Raw genomic sequence first — 16,110 nt, 5'->3', positions numbered from 1 at the left:
CAGTAATGAATGTGAATAAAGCCAACACATTTTATCTCGTTTATTTTCCAAGTTTTACGAAAATGACATGAATTAACGAAGTTTTGTTCCCCTTGAATGAATGAATGAATGAATGAATGAATGAATGAATGCTATGAAATACACCTAGCAAAGACAAGGAAAGAAATGACCCTCAAGTAACAGTTTACTTCTGAAGTAAAAATTGAGATGGTACAAGTTATATACTCACCTGTACTCCAGTCAGACCAGTACATTTTATCATTTATTATCGTCAGTGAAAATGGATGATCCAGATTTGTAACAAGGCTTTTACGATCTCCTCCAACAAGATTTACAGACTCTGAAAAAAAGTTGACGACATAAGCTGTGAAATTACAACTCAAATGCAATCAATCAATATGCAAATTATGCTAATTAATATGCAATACTAAGCTCAAAATCTAGACATTCCTGTAAAACTATGTTGGATTTGTTTTTGAGGTGATGAGGCAGACAGAAACTGGTTTTTGCCATACTACCCTCAGGCTGACATTGTGAAAGATAACTTTTAAACTTTTCACTCCAAATTCAAGCCTATGATACCAGCAGAAAGTGTTTCCTAATAATTTAGGGATAGACACTTGAGTCTGAATGAATAGGTCATGTGCTATTATACAAACTGCATGTACAGTACATTTTATGACAATTGTTTCTGGAGTTTTCATGAAACTTTTACTTGCAGGCCATCTTGTAGATATATGTAATACATACAACAATCAGATACCACATAACAAAATGATTTGAAACTTACCAATTGAATCTGTGTATGCATCAATCCAGTAAAGTCGATCTTGTTGGTAATCTAAACACATACCGTTCGGCCAGCCAAGCTGGGAGTCTATAAGTATATGTCTATCACTTCCATCCATGGATAACTTTTCTATTTTAGGATGATTACCCCAGTCAGAGAAAAACATTATTCTGTGAAAAATAACAATAATGATATAAAATTTATGACCACAAAAAAGTAATATATGATATCAACTGCAATTATAATATTTTGTCATTGAATTTTTTTTCAATGAACTAGACTAGTACACATCAATATTATAGTAATTATTAATAATAAAGAGTTATTATATATTCTTATGCTGCCCTTTCTCACCCTGTGCCCAAACCATTTTCCAATTATTACCCCCAGGCAAAGACCTATAATGGCACAATGGCCTTTTACACTTCCTAAACATCTTGGAGAAAATATTAATCCATTGTAGCCTCTATATGAAATTTCCTCACATAGCTTTTTTTTAATCCTACAAGGTCTTAAATCATACAACCAAACTGACTGGGGCACAGTTGCATTTCAAAACTTGCCCAAGGACTTAAACCATTCAGGGCAGTGATAAAGCTTTGTTGATTCCAAACCAGCACTGTAACACTTCACCAATCATGACTCTTACAAATACAAGTACCAACTTTTACTTACCCTTTAGATGGATATAGTACAAGTGCTCTTGGCTTTTCAATATCTTCAGAGATAAGTGTTTTTCTGGCCGATCCATCAAGTCTTGCCACTTCTATCTTGACAGTACCAGAGTCAGTCCAGTACAAGTTATTTGCTATCCAATCAATGGATATATCATCAATGGTGTCTAGTCCTTTATCAAACACCACTTCACTGCAATATAAACACATTTCAGAGAGTCAAATTTTAAACTAATTTTGTCTTCCATGAATTATTAACAGTATGCTTATTTTGAAATAATTCTTGTCCATAAAAGTTTGTGTTTACAACAAAATGAGAGTAATTAATAGTGAACAAAGTGGCAAGATATGAAATAGAGCCAATGGCACTGTAGCACAACTACATAACTTTGTAAAAGAAACTGCTACATGAGTTTATTTTTCAATGCTCATTCACTTAATATTATACCCCAGCTCACTTAATATTATCTGAGTAAGATAACCTATAACTCCGATATTGCTAAGGGCACAGCCTTTGTTGCTAGGAACGAATTAAACAAATTATCAAACAATAACTTATTGATGAAATTGAAAACAGAAAGGATTTTGTGAAAACTATATAGAATAGTTTAGAGATTAGATCTTTTGACTACTAACATTTGAAGGGTAACTTTTGTTTTTTTCAATTTTTTTTCCTTCTCTCTCTTCCTCCCTCCCTTTGGTTTGTTTGTTTGTTTGTTTGTTTGTTTCTGTATGTGATTATAGTAGTCATATCTTCTAATTTTTTAGTAGTGTATGTATTTTAATTTTCTGTTAGTGCTGCTCCTAACAATCTTAGTGAGTCCTAGTACAAAAGGGATGCAATAAATAAATAAATAAATAAATAAATAGCGACATAAATTTGACATTTATATACAATTACCTGATATTTCCATGAATATTAACCTTATTGATTGTATCTTGGTGAACATCACCATAATAAACTGTCTCAGTGGCTGTATGGTAGTCCAAACCTATCACATTGAAAAGGTTACCAAGGATTGTGTCGGCCATCTTGTCCTGGTTGACTTCTGTGTCTAAGTACAATTGTTTTATTGCTTTTCTTGTTGAGAATAGAAGTGATGGAGAAGTTGACTTGCTTTCTGTATTATGAGTCAAGAATCAACAGATAAACATTAGCTGCTCAGTTTCATCAATGATTTTAGAGGAAGACTTGGGTAAAGTGAGTTGGGAGCTCTGAAATATGTCACATGAACTCACTAGTACCCAAAACAAAAACACTGGTAGGAACCCTGGTGGAAAAACTTGGGAACTCAAGTAGAATTATAATCTTACTACCCAAAATAAAAGCACAATTTGTTAAATAGACTAGTGACCTGGAGTGTATGATGAAATCAGTACTTAAATAGACTAGTAACCTGGAGTGTATGATGAAATCAGTACTTAAATAGACTAGTAACCTGGAGTGTATGATGAAATCAGTACTTAAATAGACTAGTAACCTGGAGTGTATGATGAAATCAGTACTTAAATAGACTAGTAACCTGGAGTGTATGATGAAATCAGTACTTAAATAGACTAGTGACCTGGAGTGTATGATGAAATCAGTACTTAAATAGACTAGTAACCTGGAGTGTATGATGAAATCAGTACTTAAATAGACTAGTGACCTGGAGTGTATGATGAAATCAGTACTTAAATAGACTAGTGACCTGGAGTGTATGATGAAATCAGTACTTAAATAGACTAGTAACCTGGAGTGTATGATGAAATCAGTACTTATATAGACTAGTAACCTGGAGTGTATGATGAAATCAGTACTTAAATAGACTAGTAACCTGGAGTGTATGATGAAATCAGTACTTAAATAGACTAGTAACCTGGAGTGTATGATGAAATCAGTACTTAAATAGACTAGTGACCTGGAGTGTATGATGAAATCAGTACTTAAATAGACTAGTAACCTGGAGTGTATGATGAAATCAGTACTTAAATAGACTAGTGACCTGGAGTGTATGATGAAATCAGTACTTAAATAGACTAGTGACCTGGAGTGTATGATGAAATCAGTACTTAAATAGACTAGTAACCTGGAGTGTATGATGAAATCAGTACTTAAATAGACTAGTGACCTGGAGTGTATGATGAAATCAGTACTTAAATAGACTAGTGACCTGGAGTGTATGATGAAATCAGTACTTAAATAGACTAGTAACCTGGAGTGTATGATGAAATCAGTACTTAATAGACTAGTAACCTGGAGTGTATGATGAAATCAGTACTTAAATAGACTAGTGACCTGGAGTGTATGATGAAATCAGTACTTAAATAGACTAGTAACCCAGAGTGTATGATGAAATCAGTACTTAAATAGACTAGTAACCTGGAGTGTATGATGAAATCAGTACTTAAATAGACTAGTAACCTGGAGTGTATGATGAAATCAGTACTTAAATAGACTAGTGACCTGGAGTGTATGATGAAATCAGTACTTAAATAGACTAGTAACCTGGAGTGTATGATGAAATCAGTACTTAAATAGACTAGTGACCTGGAGTGTATGATGAAATCAGTACTTAAATAGACTAGTAACCTGGAGTGTATGATGAAATCAGTACTTAAATAGACTAGTGACCTGGAGTGTATGATGAAATCAGTACTTATATAGACTAGTAACCTGGAGTGTATGATGAAATCAGTACTTATATAGACTAGTAACCTGGAGTGTATGATGAAATCAGTACTTAAATAGACTAGTAACCTGGAGTGTATGATGAAATCAGTACTTATATAGACTAGTGACCTGGAGTGTATGATGAAATCAGTACTTAAATAGACTAGTAACCTGGAGTGTATGATGAAATCAGTACTTAAATAGACTAGTAACCTGGAGTGTATGATGAAATCAGTACTTAAATAGACTAGTAACCTGGAGTGTATGATGAAATCAGTACTTATATAGACTAGTAACCTGGAGTGTATGATGAAATCAGTACTTAAATAGACTAGTGACCTGGAGTGTATGATGAAATCAGTACTTAAATAGACTAGTAACCTGGAGTGTATGATGAAATCAGTACTTAAATAGACTAGTAACCTGGAGTGTATGATGAAATCAGTACTTAAATAGACTAGTAACCTGGAGTGTATGATGAAATCAGTACTTATATAGACTAGTGACCTGGAGTGTATGATGAAATCAGTACTTAAATAGACTAGTAACCTGGAGTGTATGATGAAATCAGTACTTAATAGACTAGTAACCTGGAGTGTATGATGAAATCAGTACTTAAATAGACTAGTAACCTGGAGTGTATGATGAAATCAGTACTTAAATAGACTAGTAACCTGGAGTGTATGATGAAATCAGTACTTAAATAGACTAGTAACCTGGAGTGTATGATGAAATCAGTACTTAAATAGACTAGTGACCTGGAGTGTATGATGAAATCAGTACTTAAATAGACTAGTAACCTGGAGTGTATGATGGAATCAGTACTTAAATAGACTAGTGACCTGGAGTGTATGATGAAATCAGTACTTAAATAGACTAGTAACCTGGAGTGTATGATGAAATCAGTACTTAAATAGACTAGTGACCTGGAGTGTATGATGAAATCAATACTTAAATAGACTAGTGACCTGGAGTGTATGATGAAATCAGTACTTAAATAGACTAGTGACCTGGAGTGTATGATGAAATCAGTACTTAAATAGACTAGTAACCTGGAGTGTATGATGAAATCAGTACTTAAATAGACTAGTGACCTGGAGTGTATGATGAAATCAGTACTTAAATAGACAATACATAGATCATAATTTTCACACATCAGTCTGTTTACTTACTCTTGCAGGTACTTCCATCTGATTGGATCATATACCCTAAAGTACAGGAGCACCTGTACCCACCACCTGGCGCCAGTAGACACATGTGATCACAGGTAGTCTCAGCGCAGGGATTTATACCTAGGGGAATAAACACAAATAATAATAATAATAATAATAATAATAATCTAAAGGGGCACAGGCTGAGTTTAGATGGTTTTTACTTTTGTAATACAAAATGCTTTACATAAAACCATGGATAAACTAATCATGTATAGTGTTTACAACGATTCATGTAGCCGTGACTTGTCACTTTTTACCAACCATTCAAGTCATGCATTGTTCATATAATGACAGGGGTTTCCGCAGATTTGTTGATACGTACCAACAATTACATCATCAAATCTTTTATATATTATATCTAAAAACCAGGATTGAGTTATTTCAGGTATCAAGTAATGAATGAGTGTGCTTCAGGAAGTAGAATACAATATGTAACACTTGGTCAGCAAAAAAATGTCTAAACTCTGAGCCTGCGTCCCTTTAATTTATAAAGTATCTAAAATCCACAGAGACAGTGATCAGTGCCACATTCAAAATACAGAACAAGCATAAAAAATATAAAAACTAATTTCCCAAACTAAGAGAAGGCAAGATTAAAAAGGTGTTTTCAGCATATGTTCAAAAAAATTGAAATATCACAATGATGGATTTAGAGAGGGTAAGAATTCCATAAAACTGGTGAAGCAACACAAAGTCCTATCACCATGTTTTTTGTCCTTGCTGTAACAGTACTAAGTTTAAAATGGTCAGCGGAACATTGACTACGCCCCGGGACATAGAGACTGACCAACTCACTAAGATATGGAGGAACAGAACCATGAAGACATTTAAAAGTGATGACTAAAATCTTATAAATAATACGTTGACATACAGACAACCAATGTAATTCCTGTAGAAGTGGAGTGATATGAACATGGCGCTTCGAACGTGCAATAATTCTGGCTGCAACATTTTGTACATAAGCGCTTTATAGAGTACTGATCAGGTATGGTAATCAAATAGGTGAATGTACAATTTTACTGGTGATGACTGAAGCCCTACAAGTGCACTGGTTATGTATAAGTGTGGGGGTGATGACTGAAGCCCTACAAGTGTACTGGTTAGTATCATATCTACATGTATGTATAATGTCCATACCATACATCATTCACATATTAGCTATAAAATTATCATTTCTTACCTGTTGGTTGTAGAACTGGATGATAGACTAATATTCCCATCGGTCTCATCATATCAGTAATCAGAGTAGCATGGTTCTTTCCAGTAAACTTATTAGCTGTTTCCACTGACCCAAGTAACCAATCTGTCCAGAATAGACTGTCTTCAAACACAGCTAACGCAAAGGGATGGTAGACTCTGTCTGTTACAACCTCCTGAAATGTACAAAATTTGGACATCAACATATTTTATATGTATAATCAGCAGTGCAATGAGAAGATTTCAGTATGTTACCAATTCATGAAAAAATCAAAACACAGTGAAATTAAAGCTTTTTATACATAATCCCATGAAATCAATGTTACTTTTATGTCATACTGTGTCTTGTATGATTCTGCGGACTACATGTACTGGCTCGAATTTGTATTAGTCTGTGGAATCATACTCGGAGCAGAAGGAAACCATACGACCGGCCTTTGAAGGCTTGGAGTCCAGTGCCACTGAGAGATGTCCCCAACAACATAATCAGGAACTTCAAGACAGTTCCATATCTGGACAGCTGAGTGGATGAAGCTTCTGTCCAGTGAGTAGGTTCTGGCATCTGGGATGGCGAGTGTATGATCTGGCATGGATGTACTGGACTGAGTCTCACACCATCTATCCAGTGGAGGAGGAAGCATGGTGTACATGATAGTCTTGTGGATAAGGTGTTGATGATGTTGTGGCATGTAGAACCTGTCTCCTGTTGCATGTTGTGTTTGATAACTGTCTTGTGGGCAGGGTGTCGATGTAGCTGTAGACTGCTTAAAGCTTAAAGAAGTAGCTGGAGCCAGGCTGTACTGATCAAGTTAGTAAGCAATATGTTTGTTTACATGTCAGTGAGTCTATAAACAATGATGACCTATACAATAATATGTTACTTAGTGACTGAACCTGAATAATGTGAACTTTGCACTATGTATGACCAGGGACATATAAACACATACATGTCCCTGATATGACATTAGAAGTATTTCGTTGATGGTTTAAAGACATTTTCTGGCTGATAAAGAAATTCATTTTTTGGTCAGAGTTCTATACACAAAGTCTCAGCTTCAATTTAATTAATTTGAATGTGTAATGTTTTGCAGATGGAGCAAATTCAGAATGATTGGCTGTTATTGATATTATTTCTCTAGTCTTAGTTTTGCATGATGTTAATATATATTCTATATGACCTTGTTCTCGCAATAAGTTATTATTATTTTAATGCCCGGCCCAGTTAAGGTAGTTCATATGATTGTTAGAAGACTGACGTGTCATTAACAAGCAGTTTCCTGTCACTCCAATATCGCTGCCTAATATCACTGCAAGGGAGTTGAGAAACAGATATACTCACTGTCGTCATGATTTATTATGTGTTCACTCTTGTATGTATCAACAGGACAGTGGAGGACTGGACTCATGGCCAATGCCCTAAATATTGTAAAACTGTGAGCAACCGACTTAGTAGATTTTCAAATGCTATAACGGTAGTAGTATGATAGCAAAGTATTAGCAAATGTTTTGGACAAAAGCTTAATAATTATGTATTTCAGCCAATCAGAAGCCAGTGGCGATTTGATGGGGTCAAGCGTGGTCATATGATGCCGTCCATTTTCCACAGATGTACGAGACATACAGTACGTACAAGCTGATGTTAGAGCACACTCGGTAAAACCTGAAATCCCTGCGTCCTTTCACTGATCAACTTTGGGAGAGCAGTTTTTGGACCCTGTTGTGTGTTGTGGCAAAGGTAAATTTAGGTGACACAAAAATGTTTCAATGGTGACTATCCGTGACAGGCACTCGAGTCAATTTGTATGATTTTTAGCAGAACTGAACTGAGGTTCAGTAGTGCTGTAGAGATCGCCCAGTGTGTGTGTGTGTGTGTGTGTGTGTGTGTGTGGTGCTATGAATATAAAGCCAGTATATGTAGATATTTTGTTGATATTTTACTGTATTTTAATGCCATGCACTTACCTGAATAGACCCCCCCCCCCCACTGTTCAAAGCAAGATACAAATAAATGGCATTGTATTATTGAAAACATTTATCATTTTATATGCTCTAGTGCTGCAAGTGTGTGTATATTGTTTTATATAATTTGCTTGTATAATGTGTGAGATGTAATTATAGTACCGTGCCACTGAAACTATAGTCATTCTGGTCTGGTAGTTAACAATAACACACCCCTTTCTTTCTCAAATATGGTCAAAACTTACAAGTGGTTCCTAGTTTTGTCCAAAGCAGTTTGTTTTGTGAAACCAAACATTAATTATTTATCTTGTAATAAATCTTAGATAATGTTGGTGAATATTTCTCAATGTTTATTCCTCTCATTTTCACACTTTACAGTTTATCATGGAGAAATTGGACCATTTATCCATCACAGTGCCTAGTGATGAAGACAGTCAATCATCAAGTACACATCGATTTCAGGGAAATGAGGTACGTTGTCATCAAAATTTCATATCACTCTTGTGCTGGTTAAGAAATAAGGAAATACTTCAAGCTTCTCTAACTATCCTTTAAACAAATTTCAAAAGTGTTCCTTTAAATCCTGACAGTCAATAATATTGAACAAATCTGAATAGACTCCATCTTAGCTAAATGAACCACTAAATATCTCTGCAATGATCAATTCAGTTGGTTCACAGAAGAAGTTCAAAGTACAATCATTTACCAAAAAATTGCCACAAGTAGAAAACTGAAGATACCTGCCTCCTGTGAACAAATCTGAAAAGCCTACCTCCAAGTGACATGCACATACAATATCAAAGCAATCCAATAGTTGGTTTCAGAGATGATAATAGAACAAGTTGACAGACAACACAGATCAACCTAACCCATAAGCTCCGCTCAGCTGAGTGTCACTAACAGCAAAGCTAAAAATCAAATGTCTTGAAACATTAAATGAATTATGTTTAGATTTGTTAAAATTGTCATTTTTTGTATTGCATTTCAGGAACCACATGGCAGTTTCCCGGAATTATCTGATAAGCCACAGATAGAGGATTGTAATGCCAGTCATCTACTATATGTACAGCGTGCACGTGATGAGGTAAGCCTATAAACTGAAGACTATTACAAAAAACAAAACATTTATTAAGTAAAGTAAATCCACTTGTACTTTACCATAACCATGTCACTACTTGGCGACTCCAGCACAAACTTTTTAAGGACTATTTGAAGAGTTCTTTATGTGAAATGTAATTAAGTAACTGTTTGTTTTGGATGACATGATAAATCTATTGATGTCAGTGACATATACAAAATTATTAACTGATTATAGGAAACTTTATGGATCAAAAAAGATGCTGTTAAGAAATAAGGAAATGCTTCAAGCTTCTATATATTATCCTTCAAACAAATTTAAGAAATAAACTTTCTAATTTATTATCAGGCATCTTCCAGTTTGGAGGAGTCACCTGACAGCTTACAGGATTTTGAAGTCAGTCGTCGAGCTGAGGGTCCACATGCTGAGGTAAGTATAAAGACTTTCACAAGAACATTTTATTAAGTACGGTTATCCACCTGTACACTGTACTTTATACAATTAAACCATGTGGCTACTTGGTCAGATTAACCAGTGATGCTTCTGAAGGAATGTTTGAGAAATTCTTTAGGAGAAATGTAATTTTGGATGACAACAACGGATATCAGTGAGACATAAATCTGTACAAATGGAACTAATTGGACAATTTATCAACCACAATTTATCTTCATATCTAAAAGAATCTAATATATCATAATTTTCATAATTTTGATTAACGTTTACATAATAAATTAATTGAGATTGATTAATATTGCAAACATTTCATCGCGATTTCCTTCATCTGTTTCAGCATTTGACAAATTCAGATACTCAAACTGATACAAAGGAGAATAAAACAACTGATCTGTTTACCCCTGAAGAGGAAAAAAGAGTAACAAATCTTGAGATGTACACTTCTGAGATGATAGACAAAACTATGAAAGTGATGAAGACCCAATTTCCTCACATCCAGGGTTTAGAGGCTCGTGCACAGTGCTACAAGTGTAATGATGACTCATTATGTGAAAAGTTCTGTCAGTGCAAACCATTTTCTCCTAAAGAAAGTTCAGTCCAGATCCTGAATAATGGGGCCGACCATGGCATCACCATTTACAACACAGGAGAAAAGATTTCACTAGTAGACAGTAGTGGTGACTATTGGGATACACTAACAGGGCTTGTGTTTTGTGGAATTTCGCATCTGTACCAACATTTCACAGATGAATCAAAAACACTAACAATACACTTACGTATTACCGCACAAACACAGAAGGAGGAGAAGACCTGTGGCCTCTTTGCAATAGCCTATGCATGTGAGGTGTGTACTGGGAATGAAGAAGGTTTACCCCAAATAGAGTTTGACAAAGACAAAATGCCAAGCCATCTTTTGATGTGTGTGGAAAAATGGAAATTCACACAATTCCCAAGAAAGTCAAACCATCGCGTCAATGATAAAACCGAACCAGTAGTCAAATTTCGACCAAAGGTAGAAGTTAAGAAGACACCCAGTATTGGTGATATATGTACTTTAGATGATAAATTGACATTTGTGTGTAAGAATTCTGAACCAGTAAAGTGCTGTCGATACCAAACAGAATTTGATGTTGAATGGTACACAACATAATGGAAATACATTGTAGACATTTTAGTGCAATCAGAGCTATGTTAAGATCCATTCCCGTCAAACAGATTGACACAGGGCTACACCCAAAAAAACAGCACCCTCACTAATGGCAATCACGATTTCAATCTATTTCTGTACTACTAGTAGAAAATATCAACCACTGATTAACATGAGAAATGTCTAATTATTGGCATTTTAACAATTATCAGTGAATATATTGTGGTTGTCTGTACAGTTTTAACATGGTGACAGATTCAACACTAAGCATTCATTCAAGATTTAAACTAACCACTTCCCTATCTACAGATAATATTGACCACTAATGTATACAGACACAATGTCTCTTTATAAGTACAATGTAGTTGACCAATTTTAGTAAATATATCTTTGGTAATTTTAGTAAATATATCTTTGGTAATTTTAGTAAGTATATCTTTGGTAATTTTAGTAAATATATCTTTGGTAATTTTAGTAAATATATCTTTGGTAATTTTAGTAAATATATCTTTGGTAATTTTAGTAAATATATCTTTGGTAATTTGATAAAAAAATGTCACATTTGCAGGTAGTGCAGGTTTAACTGTACATTAATTTGTATTCAATCTATCATCAAATGTCAACTTACGACAACGATTTGTACTTAAGCCCTAGAACATAGCTTTGTAAATCTGTCAATATCTGAGCATGCTAAATCCTGCAGAATGACACAAGCACAAAGACAACTTTTACTTGCATTGTTAGACTAAGTAGGCTGTATTATACAATATAGGTTTGATATTTCAACTAAGAATGATCAAACCTACCATACACGTATCAAACTGATAATGCTGGCTCAAGTTTAACATACATTCACAATTTCACATATTTGAATCAATGTTCAAAATAACATATTGGTCCAATTTTCTTAGTGCTTGCCTCAATTTTTTATTCACCCTGTACACTATAAATGTTTAATAATTTAATTAACCAATTAGGCCTAAAAAGGTTTACAAGTCAAGACAAGGAATTATGCTCATCAACCAAGCTACTGTAGAATTTCTGTGAGTTGTGTAATTTTAGTTTTAGCATAATTTTATCTCTGTAGTGTAAACCTTTTGCTTGTGTGAAACTCGTGCATTATTGTCCTTCACTAACTTTGGGTGAACTTGTCATCACCTTGTTGAAATTGACAGGTCAGTGACTATCCCACGCACTATATCCCAGGGATTTGATAGCCATGATATCCGGAGAATATATACAACTGTCATATTTTGTATCCGGGGTCATTAACAATTGTCAACTGCAAGGACAGCACAAGACAGATTTGTATTGCCAAGCCAGGCATGGCTTTGATTAACTTTTAGCCAATGGCTTCAATGACTGGGTAGGTCATCAGACACATTAACCAATGGAGACTGAGTTTTTGGCTATGAATGACATGCTGTGTGAGCACATGTTTCATGATATAAGCCGGTGAAAAAGTGAAGTTCAGCGGGCGAGGGGACGAGAGGAAAGGAGAGCAGAGAACAGCAAGGCGAGGTGAGGCAAGGAATTCTGGAAGCAGACCAAACTGAACAGTGGGAGCAGAGCCCAGCTGGTTCAAGTGTGCAAGTAACAGACAGTGGTAGCAGTATTGGGCATCTGGAGATAGTTCTACGGAGTGTGGAATCTTCAGTCGGAGCCAGCTCTACTAATTGCTGTGTGACTGCCATCGCTTCTTTGTGTGTACACCCGCATTCGGACACTAAATTTATATGCTCAATAACAGCACAGTCAGATAAGTAATTCTTTTGCCGGCCGATATATTGTTTGAATGTTTATATAGTCTTTTTATATAGTTAATTAAAGTTGATGTTTAATCATATTTCTGTGTGTCCTGTAGTTCATTACAGCAAGCCATCCCCACAGATCACATTAAGGGTTCCGTCCCCCCGACTTACCCACAGTTTATCAAATTTTAGCCTGTGAAACTCAGGCACGGGAATATTCCCAAAATTTCAGATATCGTCTATTCATTCACAAATGTGGTGAAAGGCGATTTCTCTACACTTGTTTTAATTTTCAGTAAAACAACATGTCTTTGACCAAGTCAGTATAGTTCACTGTGTCTGTGTTCATCTTTCTCCATCACTATACCCCACCCCCACACCTCCCCTGCCTCCCATCCCTTCACCTTTTCGACCCGTTCCAAATTAAGTCACAATTGTGCCATATTTTAGACCATCTTGTGACTCCGACCCAAAACTTTCTTTTATGTGTTCAAGAAAAAAATAATAAAATCGCAAAAATTGTGAAGTCTCATGAGAAAAAGTGGATGCGGAAACTGACATCAACTTAAAAAGACAAATTGAATATAAAACTGTTCTTCCAATCTGTAATGACTGTACATCTGATAAGAAGAAACCAATAACACATAGACCATTTGGAAAACAATGGAAAACCTGAACTAGACACTCACACATGAAAAAAATTTATAATAAAATAAAATAAAAATCTACCCACCCCACCTATTCTAAAATTGAGAAGTAGAACCACACAATTTTTTTTATTAGGCCTTTAAACACTTGATGTATTGTTATTTAAGGATGGACAGATTTAGTTATGCTTGAAACTCACCTCAATTTGATAATTTTCTAAGTTCATCTTCTTAATACTATCTATCTTTGCATCAGCCCAGTATAATGTATAAGTTGTGGTATCCAGACTTAAACCATTAGGCCAACCCAGTCCATCATTAACTAGAATGGTTCGTTCAGACCCATCCATTCCGGCTTTCTCTATTTTAGCATTCTCTCCCCAGTCACTCCAATACATGTATCTAAGACAATCAAATAATGAAGTAAGCATTGCCCACATAGAAAATATTGAAAATACAATTTATTAGAACAATTCTTTTTGAACCCCACTGACATTATATATCAGTATAGAGGAGCTGTGATATTTAAACTTAAATGCAAACCTGAACCCAGAACTACTGGGAATGAAGGAATGAGGGTACTCTCTCCAAGTTGGTGAACTTTCAAAAATAGATATCGGTTGGTCCAAATTATTACTGAGGGTGGGAGGTGGATACACAATAGTCAGTTTTTTGTCCAAATTGCTGGGAATGGGGGGGGGGGGGGGGGCAAGGGTATACTCATTCAGTTGGTGGCGATCTATTACGGTTGGTCAAAATTGTTTGGGAGGAAGAGTGGGGCAAAGAAGGGTATACTTGCCTAGGAGGTGGATCTACGACAAATAGAAATTGGTTTGTTAAATTGTGGAGGATGGGGGAGCTGGGTACTGAGCACCCAATAGACCCAAGTTGGTCCAAATTTCCTGTCCTGGGGAGGGGGAGAGCAAGGTTATATTCATATAGTGGGAGGGGGGGGGAGGCGACTACTCACCCAGTCGGTGGATCTACCACAATAGACCTTGGTTGGTCGAAACCACTATTAATAACAATTGTAGACATTTGTCCATCACTAGTACAGATACCAATATATTTGAAACCAGCATCAGTCCAATACACATTATGAGTTACCCAGTCAACAGCCAACCCATCAGCAGTGTCCATTCCTGTAAACAGTCAGATAGTCTATAGACCATTAAAAAGTTTTCAGGGTTGGTTTGTTTTGCACAACAATGAATTTACACAATGTTAGAATAATCAGCCTTGTCAAACATAATGGGTTATTTTTACAAATATTAAACAAACAAGAGGTCTTCCTTGCTTTAAATGTATTAATCATTGTATTTCTGAACTGACATTCTATGAGTATTCCCTCATTTCCTTTGTTTGTCTCACCTGTAGACATTACTGTTTTTACATCACTTCCATCTAAATGACTAGATTTCATTGTTTGTCTCACCTGTAGACATTACTGTTTTCACATCACTTCCATCTAAATGACTAGATTTCATTGTTTGTCTCACCTGTAGACATTACTGTTTTTACATCACTTCCATCTAAATGACTAGATTTCATTGTTTGTCTCACCTGTAGACATTACTGTTTTTACATCACTTCCATCTAAATGACTAGATTTCATTGTTTGTCTCACCTGTAGACATTACTGTTTTTACATCACTTCCATCTAAATGACTAGATTTCATTGTTTGTCTCACCTGTAGACATTACTGTTTTTACATCACTTCCATCTAAATGACTAGATTTCATTGTTTGTCTCACCTGTAGACATTACTGTTTTTACATCACTTCCATCTAAATGACTAGATTTCAAAGCTTCTTCATTCACATCAGTCCAGTACAGTCTCTCCAGGTGTGCATCAACACCTAATGCTACAGAATTCTCCAGGTCATCGTGAATCAGGAAGTACTCATTTTGATGAATATAAATACCCCTAATCTCTTTACGGGATGAAAATATCAACCACGGATCGCCATCTGTAGAGACAGACATCAAGCTTATTACACTCTATCACAAAGAACATTTGTTCCAAACACATACTCAAAAATTTTTATACCTTAAATATTTCGACTGCATACTTCACTTTTTGTCAACAGATTGAATTAAGACACAGCCATTATTAAGAAGATGTGACCTAGCAGATGGGGAGCTAGTCTTGCTGCTCGACGTTCAGGCTTTCTTTCGATATATAAGCGAACGAAGTTTGCAGTGAGGGCTTCATCCTCGATAGCGATGTTCGGTCGTGTGTCGTATTTTATCGGAAGAACATCCGAGGTCTAGCAGATAGACTAATGAGGAGCTTAATAAGGGGTCAGTATATGTGCATGGAAGTTTGCATCACCCTCTGCAAGCTTGGTCACATTTTCTGAAAAGTGGGTCATTCTGTTGACAAAGGTTGAAGTATGCAGTCAAATATTTTCAGACAACAAGTTTTAAGTTTGTTTTTGGAACAATTTTTAATGCCTTAAAAGTTTACCATTTGAAGATAAAATTAGCACATCTCAAATATACAAATTTTTGTTATCATATTCCTAAATTTATCAATAATCTAT

At 35.5% G+C, this 16,110-nt stretch overlaps 1 protein-coding gene across 1 annotated transcript in view; it reads right to left on the bottom strand.

The window, feature by feature from the left end:
* The window catches only part of LOC144441250 (low-density lipoprotein receptor-related protein 2-like), a 36,875-nt gene extending 21,889 nt beyond the window's left edge, over positions 1–14,986 (bottom strand). The window contains exons 1-9 of the mRNA XM_078130807.1: positions 14,935–14,986; positions 14,534–14,705; positions 13,764–13,965; positions 6,512–6,704; positions 5,290–5,409; positions 2,366–2,585; positions 1,466–1,657; positions 791–960; positions 230–340 (exon numbers count right to left, since the gene is read on the bottom strand). Coding sequence (XP_077986933.1) covers positions 230–340; positions 791–960; positions 1,466–1,657; positions 2,366–2,585; positions 5,290–5,409; positions 6,512–6,704; positions 13,764–13,965; positions 14,534–14,705; positions 14,935–14,986 — 1,432 coding nt within the window. The remainder of the gene's footprint in view (positions 1–229; positions 341–790; positions 961–1,465; positions 1,658–2,365; positions 2,586–5,289; positions 5,410–6,511; positions 6,705–13,763; positions 13,966–14,533; positions 14,706–14,934) is intronic.
* Positions 14,987–16,110: the final 1,124 nt, after the last annotated feature.

Source organism: Glandiceps talaboti, chromosome 10 (genome assembly GCF_964340395.1).
Source record: "Glandiceps talaboti chromosome 10, keGlaTala1.1, whole genome shotgun sequence".
NCBI lineage: Eukaryota > Metazoa > Hemichordata > Enteropneusta > Spengelidae > Glandiceps > Glandiceps talaboti.
Note: the sequence above shows the minus strand (reverse complement) of the source record. Positions and strands in the feature narration are given on the sequence as shown.